The sequence below is a fragment of the Chiloscyllium plagiosum genome, unplaced genomic scaffold, assembly GCF_037043375.1.
Source record: "Chiloscyllium plagiosum isolate Xiang-an unplaced genomic scaffold, Cpla_swu_hap1 HiC_scaffold_21, whole genome shotgun sequence".
Classification (NCBI taxonomy): domain Eukaryota; kingdom Metazoa; phylum Chordata; class Chondrichthyes; order Orectolobiformes; family Hemiscylliidae; genus Chiloscyllium; species Chiloscyllium plagiosum.
In genome coordinates, this window is record NW_028270159.1 from 52,295,108 (window position 1) to 52,314,173 (window position 19,066).

The 19,066-nt window shown below is 42.7% G+C and overlaps 1 protein-coding gene across 2 annotated transcripts in view; it reads right to left on the reverse strand.

Moving 5' to 3' along the window:
- Positions 1 to 19,066, reverse strand: part of anapc2 (anaphase promoting complex subunit 2) — a 184,346-nt gene that overhangs the window by 43,651 nt on the left and 121,629 nt on the right. Inside the window, exons 1-2 of one of the 2 annotated variants that reach the window (XM_043719834.2) lie at positions 18,850 to 19,041; positions 16,871 to 17,472 (exon numbers count right to left, since the gene is read on the reverse strand). In XM_043719834.2, coding sequence (XP_043575769.2) covers positions 16,871 to 17,472; positions 18,850 to 18,948 — 701 coding nt within the window. In that variant the 5' untranslated portion in view covers positions 18,949 to 19,041. Of the gene's footprint in view, positions 1 to 16,870; positions 17,473 to 18,849; positions 19,042 to 19,066 lie in introns of those variants that run through there. The other variant, XM_087998567.1, reaches the window with a different exon arrangement.

A 19,066-nucleotide genomic window follows, 5' to 3' on the forward strand; every position in this document is an offset into this window, starting at 1 on the left:
ATTAACCACGATCTTACCGAATGGCAGAGCAGCTCGATAGGCCAGATAGCCAACTCCAGGTCCTATTTCTTATGCTCTTTTGTTCAACTGTACAACTGTACAGGGCATTCATGAGGCCGCAACAGGAGCACAGCGCACAGTTTTAGTCCTTGTATTTAAAAAAGGGTATAATAGCATTTGAGGCAGTTCAAGAGAGATATATTAGGTTGATTATAAGGATGAAAAGATTTATTTATCAAGAAAAGCTAAACACATTAGGCCTTTATTTATTAAGGTTTTTAATCAATGAGGAGTGATCTTATAGAAAGTTGGAATAAAGGGCACATTTTCAGGATGACAAGTTGTAAATTATTGAACTGCCACATGCTCAGTCCCCCCATACTGGCAATGAAGCAGTCCACAGAAGATTCACTACATTGATCCTGAGTGTAGAGGGATTTTCTTAGGAGAACAGGTTAGGCGAGCAGGGCTTCTGGAGCTCGCTAGAGTTTAGAAAAATGAGAAGTGACTGCATTGAAACATAAATAATTCTCAAGGGGCTTTACAGCATGGATGCAGAGAGGTTTTTTACACTTGTAGAAGCTCTAGGACTAGAGGGCATAATCTCAGAGTAAGAGGCCATCCATTTAAGACAAATATCTTCTTTCAGAAAGTAGTCAATCTATGCAATTTTTCACCACAGAAGGCTGTCAAGTCTAGGACGTCAAGTATATTCACAGCTGAGATAGACTGATTTCTAACTATTAAGGGAATTATTGGTGATGGGGATAAGGCAGAAAACAGAGTTGAGAATTATCAGATCGGCCTTAATCTCCTTGAGTGACAGAGTGGATTTGATAAACCAAATGGTCTATTTCTGTTTCTAAATATTCTGGTCTTAAAATGTGGGACCACATGTAAACCACCATATCAGTGCTACTGCAAACCAAGAACAGACTTCAACACAACTCTCAACTTTAAAGTGCACCCTAATGATCATGTAGCATGACTATAAAGAATCACAGCTCATCAGATTATATATTCATATAAATAGTCTCCTCTTCCGCAACTCTATACTGCAATTTACAGAGTAAAGAAAGGACCTGCTCCCTGACCTTCATCTCATTATCTCAAAAGATATCAGAAATTCAAGGGAGTGACTATTAAATTTTTCTACATTACTATTTCAGATAGAGGAACAGTAATCAGAGTATCTCTACGTAGGACTAACTATAACGGTTAGATGATAGCATATCCATGCAAGGTTGTACTGTACATAAGAGTCATATTATTCTGACATAAGATATCAGTAAACATGCAGCAGCCAAAGGAATGCAGGGTTCTTCTTTCAGTTTAATCACATGATGGCATAAGCAAATCAACAACCATCCTTAATAACCTCAGAATTTTCAGAATCGTATTACTCAGAACATGCAGCACAGGAACCAGTTGAGCTGGTGTTTACACTTGACACAAACCTCTATGTCACTCATGTCACCCTATCAACAGGGCCTTCTATTAATTTCTCTTGTACGTGTTTATCTAGCTTCCCCTAAAATACATCCATTGCATTGAATCCAAACATTTCCATGGTAACAAGTTCCAAATTAGCACCACTCACTCTGTAAAGAACTTTCTGTTGAATTCGATTATAGTTGATACACACGCTATTAGATATCATGGAAATTGGGCAACATTTTTGTTTATTTTAATATTACTTGTAAGGAACAAACCATGGTTTATGTCAATTACATTAACTGTTATGCAAGACTTTATTCACAGAAAGTACTGGAGAAACTCAAATCTGGTAGTCTCTGTGGAGGTTGAAACATAATAAACGTTGAATGCCCAATAATTCTTCACCAGATCGAGTTTCACCAGCCCTTTATTTTTGTTTCAGCAACTAGCATCTACAATGTTTTGTTTATCATTCCCCTGACAGAAATATTTCACCATTCCTTTAGAGAATCCTGGACTCCCCACCTAACTTCACTAGAGATGTCCCTGCCCCTGCTGATTTACTTTCTCCTAATTAGGACAGACTATAAATGCTGAATAAAAACTGTAAGAACTGCAGATGCTGTAAATCAGAAACAAAAACAAATCACTGGAAAAGTTCAGCAGGTCTTTCAGCATCTGTGAAGAAATGAGAGTTAGCATTTTGGGGCTGGTGACCCCTCCTCAGAATTACTTTTCCAGCAATTTCTGTTTTTGTTGTTGACAATAAATGCTGGCCTTATAACGTTGCCCACACGTTGCTCACAGAGTCATACAGCACAGAAACAGACCCTTCGGTCAAACCAGTCCACGCCAATCATAATCCCAAACTAAACTAGCCCCACCTCCCTGCTCCTGACCCATATCCCTCCAAATCTCTCCTATTCATATATCTATCCAAACGTCTTTTAAACATTGCAATTGTATCCACATTCACCACTTCCTCAGGAAGTTCACTGAACACACGAACCACATCATGAAAGAGAGAAACTCACTGTTGAGTCAGAGGTTAATGGGTTGAAGATCCACTCCAGAGACTCGAGTACACAATTGATTGACATTTCAGGACAGCTCAAGGAAGCTTTGCATTGTTGGAAGTCATACCTTCTGGAGGAGACAAAATAGAGTTCCCTTGCCCCCTCAGGTGCATTCTGCGGCAATATTTCAAAGAGAAAGAAGTAATTCCTGTCATAGCATCATAGAGATCTACAGCACAAGAAAGGGCCCTCCAGCCCATAATGTCCACACCAAAGTCAAACACCTAACTGATTTCATTTCCAACTTTTGGCCCATATCCTTATATACCTTGGCATTGCAGTGTCCTCACTAACAATCATGATCGAACCAAGAGGAAAATTTAATTTCGTCTGTGGGGGGGAAATTGCCTGCTTGATTTTCTATAAGAAAACAGTTTCCGACATTTCATAAGTGTCTCATTGGTACCACGGCAAAATGGAGGCACTGAAAGATGTTACAGAAATGTAATTTTTTTAAAATAAGGCTTTTCAGGCTGCCCATTGATTCAATTAATTAATTACCATGCAATGAGTGTGATGACTGTTTGCTCAGCACACTATCTTAAATCAGGATAAGACAACAGGAAATCCTCTCACCTAAACATCTGTAGTACCTTCTGTAAAAGCTATATAAACTTTCATGTATAGTAAATTATTTTATTATCTGACAGCTATGGGACCAGGAATGTACCAATTGATCAAATATTCCTGATGATCAAGAGGTCCACATGAATAATGTAAAACCACACGCTAAGTAATAGAAATGTAATGCAGGGGGCATACATATCTGTTATACTTACAGCATAAATCGCTTAAATAATAATGCACTATTGCCTTAAATAAAACTTACTGGTGAGAATCTTCTCCCTCGCACCCTCAACTGACTACTTGGATATTGCAGTATTTGAGGAGAAATTGAATTGACTGTTGATATTGCATACGTTCATACGATTGAACGAGTATATTTACATTGAGATAAATAAATTTAAAAACTATAACTGCACAGAATAGTACAGCAAACTTCGCAGTATTTGAGGTATCTAATTTTTGCAGGTTTATCAAGAGTACCAGTTCATAAGGTGTCAGTTGAATCAAAGTTTGCTGTACTAAATACTTGATTGCCATCTGGTGCCAAATCAATACTACAGCAACTTGGTTTTAAAGCAATATGACCTTTGTTCTTTCTTTTCAGCATTTACCCAGAAATTATATAAAAATGTTAAATCCTCATTTGAATGCTACCAATCAGGCCTTCACACTTCACCATAATGGTTTTTGGGTAACTAGAGAAAGGGTTGGCCCACTCAAGGACAAAGGAGGAAAGTTATGTGTGGAGCCAGAGAAAATGGATGAGATTCTTAAAGGGTACTTTGCATTGATATTCACCGAGGAGAGGGACATGACGGATATTGAGGTTAGGGATAGATGTTCGATTACTTTTGGTCAAGTCGGCATAAGGAGAGAGGAAATGTTGGGTATTCTAAAAGGCATTAAGGTAGAAAATCCCCAGGTCCGGATAGGATCTATCCCACGTTACTGAGGGAAGCGAGAGAGGAAATAGCCGGGGCCTTAACAGATATCTTTGCAACGTTCTTGAACATGGGTGAAGTCCCAGAGGACTGGAGAATTGCTAATGTTGTCCCCTTGTTTAAGAAGAGTAGCAGGGATAACTCAGGTAATTACAGACTGATGAGTCTGACATCGGTGTTGGGGAAGCTGCTGGAGAAGATATTGAAGGACAGAATTTATTCCCATTTGGAAGAAAATGTGCTTATCAGTGATAGGCAAATTTGTTTTGTGCAGGGACAGTCTTGTCTTACCATCTTAACAGAATTCACTGAGTAAGTGACAAAGTTGATTAATGAGGGAAGAGCTGTAGATGTCACTTCAGTAAGGCATTTGAAAAGGTTCCCCATGTTAGGCTGATGGAGAAGGTGAAGTTGCATGGGGTCCAGGGTGTACTCGCTAGATCAATAAAGAACTGGCTAGATAACAGGAGACAGGGAGTAGAAGTGGAAGGGAGTTTCTCAAAATGTAGACCTGTAGATTCGTGCTGGGACCACCATTTGTGATATACATAAATGATCTGGAGTATGGTATAGGTGGTCTGATTAGCAAGTTTGCAGATGACACTAAGATTGGTGGAGGAGCAGACAGTGAAGGGGAGTGTCAAAGGATACAGCAGAACATAGATAGACTGGAGAGTTGGGCAGAGAAATGGCAGATCGAGTTCAATCCGGGCAAATGTGAGGGGACATAAATTTAAGGTGAAGAGTGGAAGGTATGGGGGGATGTCAGGGGTAGGTTCTTTACCCAGAGAGTGGTGGAGGGCATGGAATGCGCTGCCTGTGGGAGTGGCAGAGTCAGAATCATTGGCGACCTTTAAGCGGCAATTGGATAGGTATATGGATGGGTGCTTAAACTAGGACAAATGTTCAGCACAACATCGTGGGCCGAAGGGCTGTTCTGTGCTGTATTGTTCTATGTTCTATGATGCATTTTGGAAGATCCAATTCAAGACCAAACTCTACAGTAAATGGAAAAGTCCTGGGGAATATTGATGTACAGACAGATCTGGGTGTTCAGGTCCATCGTTCCCTGAAGGTGGCAATGCAGGTCAATAGAGGGAGTGGTCAAGGAGGCATACTGCATGCTTTCCTTCATTGGTGGGGTATTGAGTACAGGAGTTGGCAGGTCATGTTATAGTTGTGTAAGAATTGGGTTCGGCCACATTTTGAATACTGCATACATTTCTGGTCGCCACATTACCAAAATGATGTGGATGTTTTGGAGAGGCTGCAGAGGATGTTCACCAGGATGTTACCTGGTGTGGAGGGTGATAGCTATGAAGAGAGTACATTAGGATTATTTTCATTAAAAAGATGGATGTTGAGGAGGGACCTGATTGAGGTCTACAAAATCATGAGAGGTATAGACAGGGTGGATAGAAAGAAGCTTTTTTCCCCCCAGAGTTGGGGACTCAATTACTAGGAGTCCACGAGTTCAAAGTGAGAAGGGAAAAGTTTAAGGGAGATATGCGAGGAAAGTTCTTTACAGATGGTGGTGGGTGCTTGGAACGTATTGCCAGCGGAAGTGGTAGAAGTGGATACAATAGCTTCATTTAAGATGTATCTTGACAGATACATGAATGGGCAGGGAGCAAAGGGATACAAAACCTTAGAAAACAGGTGACAGGTGTAGATAGAGGATCTGGATCGGCGCAAGCTTGGAGAGACAAAGGGCCTGTTCCTCTGCTGTAATTCTCTTTGTTCTTAAAGCTATGGTCTCTAGTTTTGGTCTCCCACACTCTGGAGAAAAGACGTTGCCTATTTACCCTATCCATGCTCATGATTTTATAAACCTCTATAAGGTTTATAAAGGTTTCCTCAGCCTCTGACACTCCAGGGAAAACAGCCCCAGCCTATTCAGCCTCTCCCTATAGCTGAAACCATCCAATCCTGGCAACATCCTTATAAATCTTTTCACAACATCCTTCCTATGGGATGGAGATCAGAATTGCACACAATATTCCAAAAGTAGCCGAACCAATGTCCAGTACAGCCTCAACATGACCTCCCAACTCCAATACTCAATGCTCTGACTAATAAAGGAAGCATACCAAATGCCTTTTTCACTATCCCATTTATCTGCGACTCCACTTTCAAGGAACTATGAACCTGAACTCCAAGGTCTCTTTGTTCAGTAACATTCCCATTAAGTGTATAAGTCCTGGGGGGGATCCAAGATGGTGGCGACCCAGCAAGTCTGAGTCTACAGTGCTCCTCCCAAGACTTGGGCAAAGTGGGTTATCCACCCCCACCACACTCACCAAATCATTTAAAATAACTATTTAATTTAATTAGTTGCTTAGTGTTGAATTTAAACAATTTAATCTTCAGTAAAAATTACTAAAGGGAAGGGAGCCTGCAGCTCTCAGCAAGCAGGAACCCCTCCCCCACCCTCTCCACCTGCAGCAGAGGCATCCACAGCCGCCCCGGGGGGACTTACCTACAGTGGCAAGCCTCGTGGAAATCATCTCCAAGCTGGACACGAAGATCGACGCTTTCATTGAAGAATCCCAAAGTCGATTGGACTCACTCTCGGCCGCGCTGCAAAAGCACGACCGAGACATTAAAGAAATCGAGTGCCGAGTTGGAGGGGTGGGGCTAAAGGCCGCGACCTCCGAAACCACAGCGCAATCGGCCGTGGATCAGGTCCGGACTCTCGAACAGCGAGTCCGGACCTTAGAGAATCATATTGATGACCTCGATAATGAGGTCGCCGAAAAAATATTTGTTTGCTGGGCCTTCCCGAACGGTAAGAAGAAGGCCAGCTTACAGCGTTTCTTGAGCAGTCGCTGCCACAGCTTTTAAATCTGGAGGCTGGATCAGGCCAGGTAAGGGTAGATTGGGCCTACCGGGTCGCAATACGCGGGCCCGGCTCGAACCAGCGCCCTCACCCCATCCTGTTCCAGCTGCAGAGCTATAGGGAGAGGCAGATACTCCTAGAAGCCTCTAGAAATCTTGGAAAAGATTCCCAAGCCATGATCTATAAAGGATCCAAGATCATGTTATTCCAGGACTTTTCCCCAGCTCTGGTCTGAAAGAGGAAGGCATTCGATGAGGCGAAGAAGTGTTTAAGGGACTTAAATATTCAGTACTCCTTCCGCTACCCAGCGACGCTACGCTTTAACCATGAAGGATCCGTGTATAACTTTGGATCGCCAGAAAAGGCTAAGGAATTTTTGGACTCTCTTAGATAAATTGTAAGAGACAATGGATGTTGGTTTGCCTTTCCCCCACTCCGGTTTATATCCCCCCTCCTTTTTCTTTTTTCTTGCCTTACTGTTTAGTATTATCTTGGGGGGGTGGGGAGAGGGATTTATTTATTTGTTCTCTATTTAACGATTTTCTCCCCCCCTTTGTTTTATTATTCTATGTATGTATGTGTATACGTATTTATATATATATATGTGTGTGTATATATATATATATATATATATATATAAAAGCCGGGGGGGTTTAGTTAATGTTGGTGGGGGGAGGTGGTTACCTTATTCTATTTTACCTCTGTCTCGAGAAGCGGGGTTGTTTTCCCTTGCTATTTTGTATTATTATATTTAATTATTATTTGTTGAGGTTGTAATTTTATAGTTATATATGTTTATACATGGTATTAACATTACCAAATATATCCAGGTGTGGGTGGGGTGGGGGGGGGGGGGGGGGTGAGGGTAGGGTGCTCACTGTTAACTCAAGCTTTGTATTATATCTGAATTCTCCTCATCCTATTGAGGAGCGCCTGGGTCAAGGGTGGGCATTGGTTGGGACAGGATACGATGGACCTTTGGAAAGGAAGTGACACCCCCTGGGAACAAGGGGGAAAATCTCCATTTAAATACGTTTTATTTTTTTTTATTATTTAGAAATAGTTTTTTTATTATACTGTTGTGAGTGTATTAAAGAGCCTTTATTTTTGTGAATTTTATATGCTCTATGCTCGGGATGTTTTGGATAGAATTTCCCCTCCCGCGGGATCTCGGATTTGCCCGGATGATTATGGTTGATCAGTCGGTTAAATGGTGCACCTGGAATGTCAAGGGAAGTAATTCACCAGTCAAAAGGAAGAAAATATTATCAAATCTTAAGAAAGAAAGAGTTGATATTGCTCTCCTACAGGAGACACATCTGTTGGATAAAGAACACGTGAAATTACGACAGGGTGGATTTGATCAGGCCTTTTTTTCTTCTTTTAGCTCAAAAATTAGGGGAGTTGTTATTCTTGTTCGGAAGAATTTCCCTTTCAAAATCTTAAATCAGATAAAAGATTAATCTGGACGATATATTCTGATTAAAGCCCTTATAAATGGAGAGGAATATGGGATTTTAAATTTGTACTGCCCCCCGGCACACCCCTTTAAATTTATAACGGAAGCCTTCTCAAAATTGATGGCTCTTGGTGCCCGTCATACAATTATAGGGGGAGACTTTAATTGTATTATGGATCCGGAAATAGATAGGATTCCCAAGAGTAATGCAGGAGCATCTCCCAGATCTCGACAATTGATGGATCTGAACAAAGAATTAGGATTAGTAGATGGATGGAGGTTTCTCCATCCACAGGGCAGAGATTTTTCTTTTTACTCCAATCCACATAAATGCCATACCAGAATTGATATGTTTTTTGCCCCCTCGATTTTTTAAAATTCCATATCATCCTGTAAAATAGGTAGTATAGCAATTTCCAACCATGCTGCTGTGTATATGGAAACTAAGGCGAGGAACAATGGGACATCCCCTCGGCATTGGCGTATGGACCCCTTCCTAATGAAAGACAGTAAATTTGTAAAGTACTTCTCTCAAGAATTTAAAACTTTTTTAGAAATTAATTTAGGTACGGCTAGCAACCCATCAATGATGTGGGAGACCATCAAAGCTTACGCGCGAGGTTTGATCGTCTCCTACTCAGCGTCAGGGAGAACAACAGCGTCAGCTCGAAGCTCGCTTAAAAGCAGCTGAAACTGCCTATGCTGACAGACCTTCTATTATTAAATTGCAAAGGATTACGGCCCTTAGGACAGCTCTAAACACTACGCTTACCCAAACGGCTAAGAGGGAAATATTATTTGCTAAACAAAGGCTATATGAATTTGGCGACAAACCGGGTAGATACTTAGCTTTTCTTGCAAAGAAACAAAAGGCCCCTCAAACTATCACGTCTATCAAGGAAAGTACAGGTATTTTGACTTATGGTCATAAAAAAATTAATGCAATCTTTAGAAAATTTTATTCTGAGTTATATAAATCGCAGGATTGTGAAGACAGGACTAGGAGGATGCAATCATTTTTTTAAAATTTGACCTTTCCGGATCTAGCTCCGGAACAGGTATCGGTCTCAAATGCTCCCCTAACAGTCCAAGAAATACTTGACGCAATCAGGCAACTTCAGAGCGGTAAGGCACCTGGCCCAGATGGTTTTCAAGCTGAATTCTATAAAGAATTTACAGAAATATTGGCTGGTCCACTTATGGACATGTATAACTATGCATATAGTCAGGGCTGTCTACCGCCTTCGCTGAAAGAGGCAAATATCTCTCTTATCCTTAAAAAAGGAAAGGATCCAGAAGATTGTACGTCATACAGACCAATACCCTTGCTAAATGTAGATTTTAAAATCCTTTCTAAAACGTTAGCATTGAGACTAGAAAGGGTACTGCCACATATCATAAAAGAGGATCAGATGGGGTTTATTAAGGGCCATAGATCATCCAACCCCACCCCCCCTCCGGCCTATCACCCTCACGCTCACCTCCTTCCACCTATCGTATTCCCAGCGCCCCTCCCCCAAATTCCCTCCCCTCTACCTTTTATCTCAGCCCGCTTGGCACACCAGCCTCATTCCTGAAGAAGGGCTTATGCCCGAAACGTCGATTCTCCCGCTCCTCGGATGCTGCCTGGCCTGCTGTGTTTTTCCAGCACCACATTTTTCAATTCCATGAGATCTAACCTTGCTAACCAATCTACCATGAGGAATCTTGTCGAATACCTTACTGAAGTCCACATAGATCATGTCCATTACTGTGTCCTCATCAATCCTCTTCGTCACTTCTTCAAAAAACTCAATCAAGTTAGTGAGACATGATTTCCCATGAACAAACTCATGTTGGCTACCCCTAATCAGTCCTTGCCTTTCCAAATACATGTAAATTCTGTCCCCAGGGCTCCCTCCAACAACTTGCCCACCACTGATGTCAGGCTCACTGGTCTGTAGTTCCCTGGCTTTTCCCTACTACCTTTCTTGAATGGTTGTACCTTGTTAGCCAACTTCCAGTCTTAGGGCATCTCACCTGTGGTTATCGATAAATCAAATATCTCAGCAAGAGACCTAGCAATCTTTTCCCTAGCTTCCCAGAGTTCTAGGGTACATCTGATTAGGTCCTGAGGATTTATCCACCTTTATGCATTTTAAGACGTCCAGCACCTTCTCCTCCAGCACATATTTCAAGATGTCGTTATTTATTTCCCCGTGTTCTGTACCTTCCATATCTCACTCCACAGTAAACACTGACGCAAAATAGTTGTTTAGTATCTCCCCATCTCCAAACATAGTGGCCTTGCAGTTTTTTAAGGGGCCCTATTCTCTCCTTGGACATCCATTTGTCCTTAATGTATTTATAAAATCTCCTTAATCCTGTTTGCCAAAGCTATCTCATGCCCCCTTTTTGCCCTCCTGATTTCCCTCTTAAGCATATTCCTACTACCTTTATACTTTAAGGATTCACTTGACCTCTGTTGTCTATACCGGATATAAGCTTCCTTCTTTTTCTTAATAAAGGCCTCAATTTCTCTAGTCAAGCAGCATTCCCTACACCTACCAACCATGCCCTTCTCTCTAACAGGAACATACTGTCTCTGGACTCTTGTTATGTCATTTTTAAAGGGTTCCCATTTTGCAGCCTTCTGTCTATTTGGAAACTTTCTCCACAATCAACTTTTGAAAAATCTTGCCTAATACTGTCAATCCCTCAACTGCCTTCCCCCAATTTAAAACTTTTAACTTTCAAATAGGGGCAGCACGATGGCTCAGTGGTTAGCACTGCTGCCTCACAGGACCAGGGACCCGGGTTCGATTCCAGCCTTGGGCAACGGTCTGTGTGGGGTTTGCACATTCTATCCGTATCTGCATGGGTTTCCTCCGGGTTCTCCGGTTCCCTCCCAAAGTCTGAAGATGTGCAGGTTAGGTGAATTGGCTGTGCTAAATTGCCCGTGGTGTTCCAGAATGTGTAGGTGAGGTGTATTAGTCTGGGCAATGTTAAGTAATAGGGTAGGGGAATGGGTCTGGGTGGGATACTCTTCAGAGGGTCGGTATGGATTTGTTGGGCCAAATGGCCTGTTTCCACACTGTAGGGTTTCTATGATTGTAATCCAGTCTATCATTTTCCATCACTATTTTAAAACCAACAGAATTATGGTCACTGGCCCCAAAGTGCACCCCCACTGATACTTCAGTCACCTGCCCTGCCTTATTTCCCAAGAGTAGATCAAGTTTTGTACTTTCTCTCGTAAATGCATCACATGCTGAATAACATTTTCTTGAATTTACTTAAATTCCTTTCTATCCAAGCCCTTAACACTGTGGCAGTTCCAGTTTATGTTTGGAAAGTTAAAACCCCCTATCATAACCATCCTATTATACTTACAGATAATTGAGATCTCCTAACAAATTTGTTCCTCAATATCTCACTTACTACAGTACAATTCCAGTAAGGTGATCATCCATTTCTTCTTTCCTCCCTAAGTACAATCATAATGTTAGCCCTTATCAACAATGCCACTCCCCCTCCTCTCTTGCCCCTCTTTCTACCTTTCCTGTAGCATTTGTATCCTGGAACATTAAGCTGCCAGTCCTGTCCATCCCTGAGCCATGTCTCTAATTGCCATGATATCCCAATCCCATGTTTCTAACCATGCCCTGAACTCATCTGCCTTCTCTGCTGGGCCCCTTGCATTGAAATAAATGCAGTTTAATTTAGCTGCCCTACCTCCTTCTCTGCTTTGTTCCTGCCTGTCCTGGCTCTTTGACTTGCTGCTTTTCCCAACTGTCCAAGTCTCAGGCTGATCTCTTTCCTCACTATCTCCCTGGTTCCACACCCCACCTTACTAGTTTAAATCCTCCCAAGCATCCCTAGCAAATCTCCCTGTCAGTAGATTCCGTCCTTCTTATACAGGTCACTTCTACCCTAGGAGAGATTCCAATGATCCAAAAAAAAGTGAATCCTTCTCCCCTGCACCAGTTCCTCAGCCATGCATTTAGCTGTTCTATCCTCCTATTCCTACCCTCACTAGCTGCTGGCACAAGGAGTAATCCAGATATTGGCACCTTCGAGGACCTCCTTTTTAATTCCTGTCTAACTTCCTATATTCACTTTTCTTCTCCTATGTTGTTAGTACCAATGTGTGCAACGATCTCCAGTTCATCCCTCTCCCCTTAAAAGATTAAATTCTGAATATTTATCTGACATTAGTGCAATATTAAAGAGTTAAACTGCACTGACTGAACATTCTGGAAGTGGCTGGGGACAACATTCATGATGTTCAGGGCCTCTTTTGACTCGACCTCTCATGCCTGTGAAGGGGGGGGGGGGGGAGTAAAAGGGGGTCACCTAGCTTGTATAAGTTTTAATAAACTTTAACTGTTTGTAGAAGTCGGCGTGTTCAAATTACATCTCGTGTGTGAAACCTCGAAAAAGGAACCTGACATCACCACCAGAGATATACCTCCCTCCACAGCCCATCTGCATTCCACAGAGACTATTCCCTCCGTGAACCCTTTGTCAGGTCCATGGCCCCCACCAAATGACCCTCCACACACAGCACCTTCCCTTGCTGCCGCAAGAGGTGTAAAACTTGCATCCTCACCTCCCCAATCACCTCAGTCCAAGGCCCCAAAGGATGTTTTCACATCCAGCAGAGATTTTCCTGCACATCCAAACGCCTCATCTTCTGTGCCCATTGCTCTCAATGTGGTCTCCTCTACTTTGGGAAGACAGGACGTCAACTCGCAGAATGTTTCAGGGAACATCTCTGGGACACATGCACTAAACAACCCCATCGCCCTGTGGCTGACTACTTCAACTCCCCTTCCCATTCCCCAAAGGATCTGCAACTCCTGGGCTGCCTCCACTGCAAACTAGAAGAAGAACACCTCGTCTGCATCTACTTATCGACTTCCCAACTACTTTACCAGACCCCCATCCTCCTATTTATTTCTCAGCCCCATAACACACCCCCACACCCATTCCTGAAGGGATTATGCACAAAATGTCCAAGTGTCCTGCTCCTCGGATGCTGCCTGACCTGCTGTGGTTTTCCAGCACCACCCTTTGCAGCCCTGGTTTAACAATCCCAGAGATATAAAATTCACATTCTTACATTTTTAATTTCCTCCATAACAATGTCCCTCTCCATTCCTGCAACCTTCTCCAGCCCGAGATCCAACAAATTATTAGGTTTTAATTTTGACCTCTGATCACTTCTAAATGCTCCACCATTGACAGCTATGCCATGAGGTGCCTGGTCTAATTTCCCTCAAACTTCCTATTTAAACCTCTCCATTTTGCTAAACTGTTGTCAGTAATGAAGAGTGGAACATTGGAAGGCATACATTACCCAGTATAGTTCTCACACGTACATCCCGCCTACTGCAAGGAACCCCGGTTGAACTATAAATGGGAATGGAAGTCAGATATTGCTATACAGCTAAAATACCAGATGAGTATCGCAACTTGAAATAACAGGTGATGCACATTTTTAGCTGTAAAGGTTATGTTGCTTTTGAAGTAGCTGGATCGTCATAATGAGTCAGAGCCAGTGCCGGGGGTTTTAAGTTAAGGAAAAAACTACTTGACAACAGCTCTCAGATTGGTCACACTACAGTCTGTTACACACTGGTGGGAGCTGTGCAGCCAGCGTAATCCTGAACCTACATGCAGAAAATATCTTTCTCCCTTCTCAGTGTGTGAGTGAGAAGACAAAACAAAACCAAGAAACCTTAAAAGAAAAGTTTAATACAAGAAAAGTGGTGGAGTGGGTGTTTTTCTGGCTGGAGGTCCATGACTGCAGCGACCTCTGCTGTTTGTGACTTATATAAATGACTTGGATGAAAATGTAGATGGGTGAGTTAGTAAGTTTGCAAATAATACAAAGATCAGTTGCCTTGTGGAGAGTACTGAAGGTTGTCAAGGGATAGAGCCAGATGTAGATCAGTCGCAAATACGGGCGGAGAAATGGCAGATGGAGCTTAACCTGGGTAAGTGTGATGTGCTGCATTTTGGGAGAACATAGGTTAAGGAAAAGTACGTAATTAATAGTGGGACTCTGAACAGCACTGATGTATAGAGGGATCTTGGGGTTCAAATCCATAGCTCCCCGAAAGTGGGCACACAGTAGAGAGGGCAGTAAAGGTCGGTGAACTGAGTACATGAGTCAGGATGTCACATTACAAATTTCTAAGACTTTGGTTAGGCCATATTTACAGCATTAATCAAAAAGTGTGACACTGGAAAAAACATAGCAGTTCAGGCATCATGTGAGAAGCAGGAGAGTTCATATTGGTGTTCCGTTCCCGTCTCAGTTGAAGCAAAACGCTCAGAGACATAGTATACTTTTACCTCCTTCATCTTTATTCTGGGCTCTGAAGGGAGAGAGAATGATCTCCCATGTGCACAGAGTCATGAGTTCTCGGTCTTCTCTCAAACAGCAGTTTCTTAATGAATTATATAGTCACTTACAGGAAAGAGCAGCCAGAGAAGGTAACATACATATTGATTGGGTGACCATTACAATCAGCGAGTGTCAATAGTAAAGATGTAACATTTGCGGTTACACAATGAATGATTCCAGCTGTTTTATTTGGGAAGTTTCATTTGGAGAACATATTTTGAAATATTCTGCATTTACTTCCCACAAATATTTGAGATTTAAATCTGAACTGAAACCGCCTCTTCAATTGCTAAAGCACAGGAAACATTTTGCTATTTTCCTGCTGTTCTAGATTTTGGAAATACTTTTCCTGACAGCTTTCACATGAGCCAAGTATTACTGTTAAAGTATTATTGGTAACAAATTATTGTTAAAGGAAAATAATTTTTGAATAACCTGAACGGGATACCTGAGGGTTTGATTGTAGGGCCATTGATTGTTGTTTATAATTGACTGATTGTTGAGGTAGTACAATTTAAAAGTTAATGGATTGTATAAAACTTGATAATGTCATAAATAGTGAAGAGAGTAATAGACTTTAAGAATTCAAAGAAGACAAATAGGCAGACACAATTTAGTGTAGTTAAACATATGACTGTCTTCATACTGATAACCATCTTGGCAAGGAAGGAATGAGACAGGAAATGCAGAGATACTTTCAGCAGCTAACATCGTCTCTTGAGTTTCTTCATTCACAGGTAAAGTACTCCTTCGGACCATTGCCCTCCACAACCTGATCCAACAGATTCAATCAGCTCCCCAGTCATGAGCACGAAAAGTGAAGAAACTAACAGTTGGTAGGCTTTTTGTCAGTGGCCTTCCTATGTACATTAAATCACGTGAGCTTTACCTCGTTGTTCGATCATTTAAGGGATGTGAAGGTTCACTGATCAAGTTAACATCACAACAGCCAGATGGCTTTGTTACATTTAACAGCAGAGCAGGAGCAGAAGCAGCAAAGATTGCTGCATTCACCTAGCCTGCAGCTGCACTGCACACTCAGATGTGTGGTATACTCCATCTGAAGCATCGCTGTAAGGACGCAAGTCTCGTCAGCTTTGTTAAATATTTGACTGCCCTTATCCAAGAATTCAGATTTCTCCATGGAGTGGTGTGCAAGGCCAGACAGGATTTCCTTTTCAGATTGGACTTTACTGAATGAGACCTTAGAGAACTAGCTCATTTCCACTCGACTTGGAGGGGAAGCACAAAAACTAATTCTTTCATTGCTCCTCTACACTTTCCAACATTTGAACCACTTCAGCTCAATGTAATTAAAATTGCACTGCTCTCATTGTTATTGGAAGCTTAAGACAGAAGCTTCTAAATCACTATCAAATTTTTTCCACATGGGAGGATTCTTCAAACTCTATTTACTGTAATGGACTTGTAATTTTTGTTGTTATAATCGCTGTGTGTCAATAACTTGCTCAAATATTGGCTGTCAGAGTCTTATGAAAGCTGGTAGTGCCATCTAGGTGGTTTATCATGAAATAATAAGAGGAAGGAATGAGAAAGTGTATAAGGTATGAGCAGGTAGGGAAAGAGGTAAGTTTTGAGTTTTGGGAAACAAAAGGTTCAACTAGCATGACTCAGCTCAGATAAGAACTTGCAGTGAACAATGAGGTGCTGAAGGTAAGGGTAGTGGGTTAACAAGGTAGAAAAGCATTCATTATGTAAAGCCATTTAACAAGGTGAAGAAGCATTCAGTATGTAAAGTCAGTTATCAAGGTGAAATGTATTCATTATGTGAAGCCAGTTATTCATTGTGTAACAGCAGATGGCTTAATCTTTACTATTGACACTCACTGATTGTAACTGTCACCCAATCAATACATATGTTGCCTTATCTGGATGCTCCTCCTGTAAGTGACTACATAATTCATTAAGAAACTGCTGTTTGAGAAAAGACCGAAAACTCATGTCTCTGTGCACATGGGCCATCATTCTCTCTCTCTCTCTCTCTCTCTCTCTCTCCAGGGTCCAGGAATAAAGATGAAGGAGGTAAAACTATGCTATGTCTCTGAGTGTTTTGTTTTGACTGAGGTGGGAACGGGATGACACTAAAAAGTACAACTGGCAAACTGCTAAAATTATGAACAAAAGATTGATACTTACAATACGTGATTGACTTTTGCAAACTGCTCCACAGCAGTGGTACACCAGCATTGCTCTTTCACAGCATTACAGCCAGCACAGTTTAGCAGTTCTATATCATCGACTGCATTCTCATCTTCCTCTTCATTCATGCTATCTCCATTCCGTAGGGTCTTGTCTTGGTGCACATAGATACTGAAAGCACGAGTGTAAAACTCATGTATAATCTCCTGAAAGGGTTGTACAGTTGAGAAGAACAACACAGCTTTAACCATCGTGTAGACCTTATCCCTTAGTGTTCCAGGTCCTACACTGATAATCAGACCCGCCTCGATCCAAGTCTCTAAATATTTCAGACTGCACAAGTAGGGTGCTAGTCTTTGATCCAGCATATAGAAGGCATCATATAGGAGCTTTGAGCGCTGTTGCTCTGTCACCATGTTCTCTCTTTGTGTGAGAAAGTCCCAGAACTCTGCTGCAATGTTCTTCTGAAGGTCTACCTGCAACACCTCCATAAACCATTCCATTGCCACGGATTGCAAACCATGCTGCCGTAAAGTTTCTAGTGCAACATGCAGATCATCCTCAACGAAGTCACTCCCACTTCCCAATCCAGACGCTTCCTAAAAAAGGATATTTAAACACAAAAACTCATTCTTTCATTGCTCCTCTACACTTCCCAACATTTGAACCACTTCAGCTTAATGTAGATTAGATTAGATTTCCTACAATGTGGAAACAGGCCCTTCGGCCCAACAAGTCCACACTGGCCCTCCGAAGAGCAACCCACCCAGACCCATTCCCCTACATTTACCCCTGACTAATGCACGAAACACTACGGGCAATTTTGCATGGCCAATTCACCTAACCTGCACATCTTTGGACTGTGGGAGGAAACCCAAGCAGACAGGGGGAGAATGTGCAAACTCCACACAGTCGCCCGAGGAAGGAATTGAATCCGGGTCCCTGGCGCTGTGAGACAGCAGTGCTAACCACTGAGCCACCGTGCCACCCCTTAAAATTAAAATTGCACTGCTGTCATTGTTATCAGAAACAAATCATCATCAAACATCTTCATAATAAAACAGTTACACCTAGAGAAATGTTGTCATCAGTGAATCTTAACAGATATAATGGTGTCACTTTAGAACAGTTTAAAGGTGTGGCCATCAATCAGGCCAGAGAAGGGGAAAGAAGGGTTAGTTAAGTAGGGGTAGACAGGGAAGGACAGAGGGTGAGCAATACGGATGAGGTTAGCTCAGGTGAGACGTTGGGTGGAACAGAGGATGCAAAGCAGATTATGGAGCTATGGGTTTGTCAAGTTGATTAGACAGTGTGTAGCCATAGTGCCATTTCATAACTGCTCTAAACTTCAAGCCCCAGATCCTACCCATTAGCAAGATCAACGAACATAGCCATTGCTGAAGTGTACCTCCAAAGATCATCAGCCTCTTATCCAAGGGGAACCGCAACTCTCCAGCCCCTTATCCAGAGGGGCACTACCCCAACTGAGTCAAGACTGTGCTGCTGGCAAAGCACAGCAGGTCAGGCAGCATCCTGATGAAGGGCTTATGCCCGATATGTTGATTCCCCTGCTCCTCAGATGCTGCCTGACCTGCTGTGCTTTCCCAGCAGCACACTCTTGACTCTGATCTCCAGCATCTGCATTCCTCACTTTCTCCTACTACCCACCCCCACCCTCCCAACCCCATATTAAGGGGGTACCACCCTCTTATGTAGGGGGCACCACCTCCAACAGCCCCTTATTAAAGGGGGCACCACATTTTTTTTATCCAGAGGGGCACCAGCTCCAGTAGCCCCTTATTAAGGGGGGGGGGGGGGGGTGGGCGGGCACTACCTCCACCAGACCCCTCCGCGCCTTATCCTGAAGGGGACCCTCTTCACCAAAGCAGACACCGTCCTGCCCAGTGTAGACTCGGCCACCATTCTCCTTCAATGTGGCAGACAAACATGAACCGAGAATCCGAGTCTGCACTCACCAGGCCGAGTGCAGAGAGGGGGACGAGGCCGGCGCTCAGTCTACTCCAGGCGGCTGACAGGCTGAGGCCGCACGAACGAGAAGTTTCCAGCAGCGCCATCGCGCCCAGTGCGGGTACGCGCCTGCGCAGTAATCACCAGGCAGTGACACTGAGACCCGCGCGCAGCGGGGTGCGTGTACCTGAAAGTCCCCCAGTTTTTTTGCCGGTAATCCTTTTT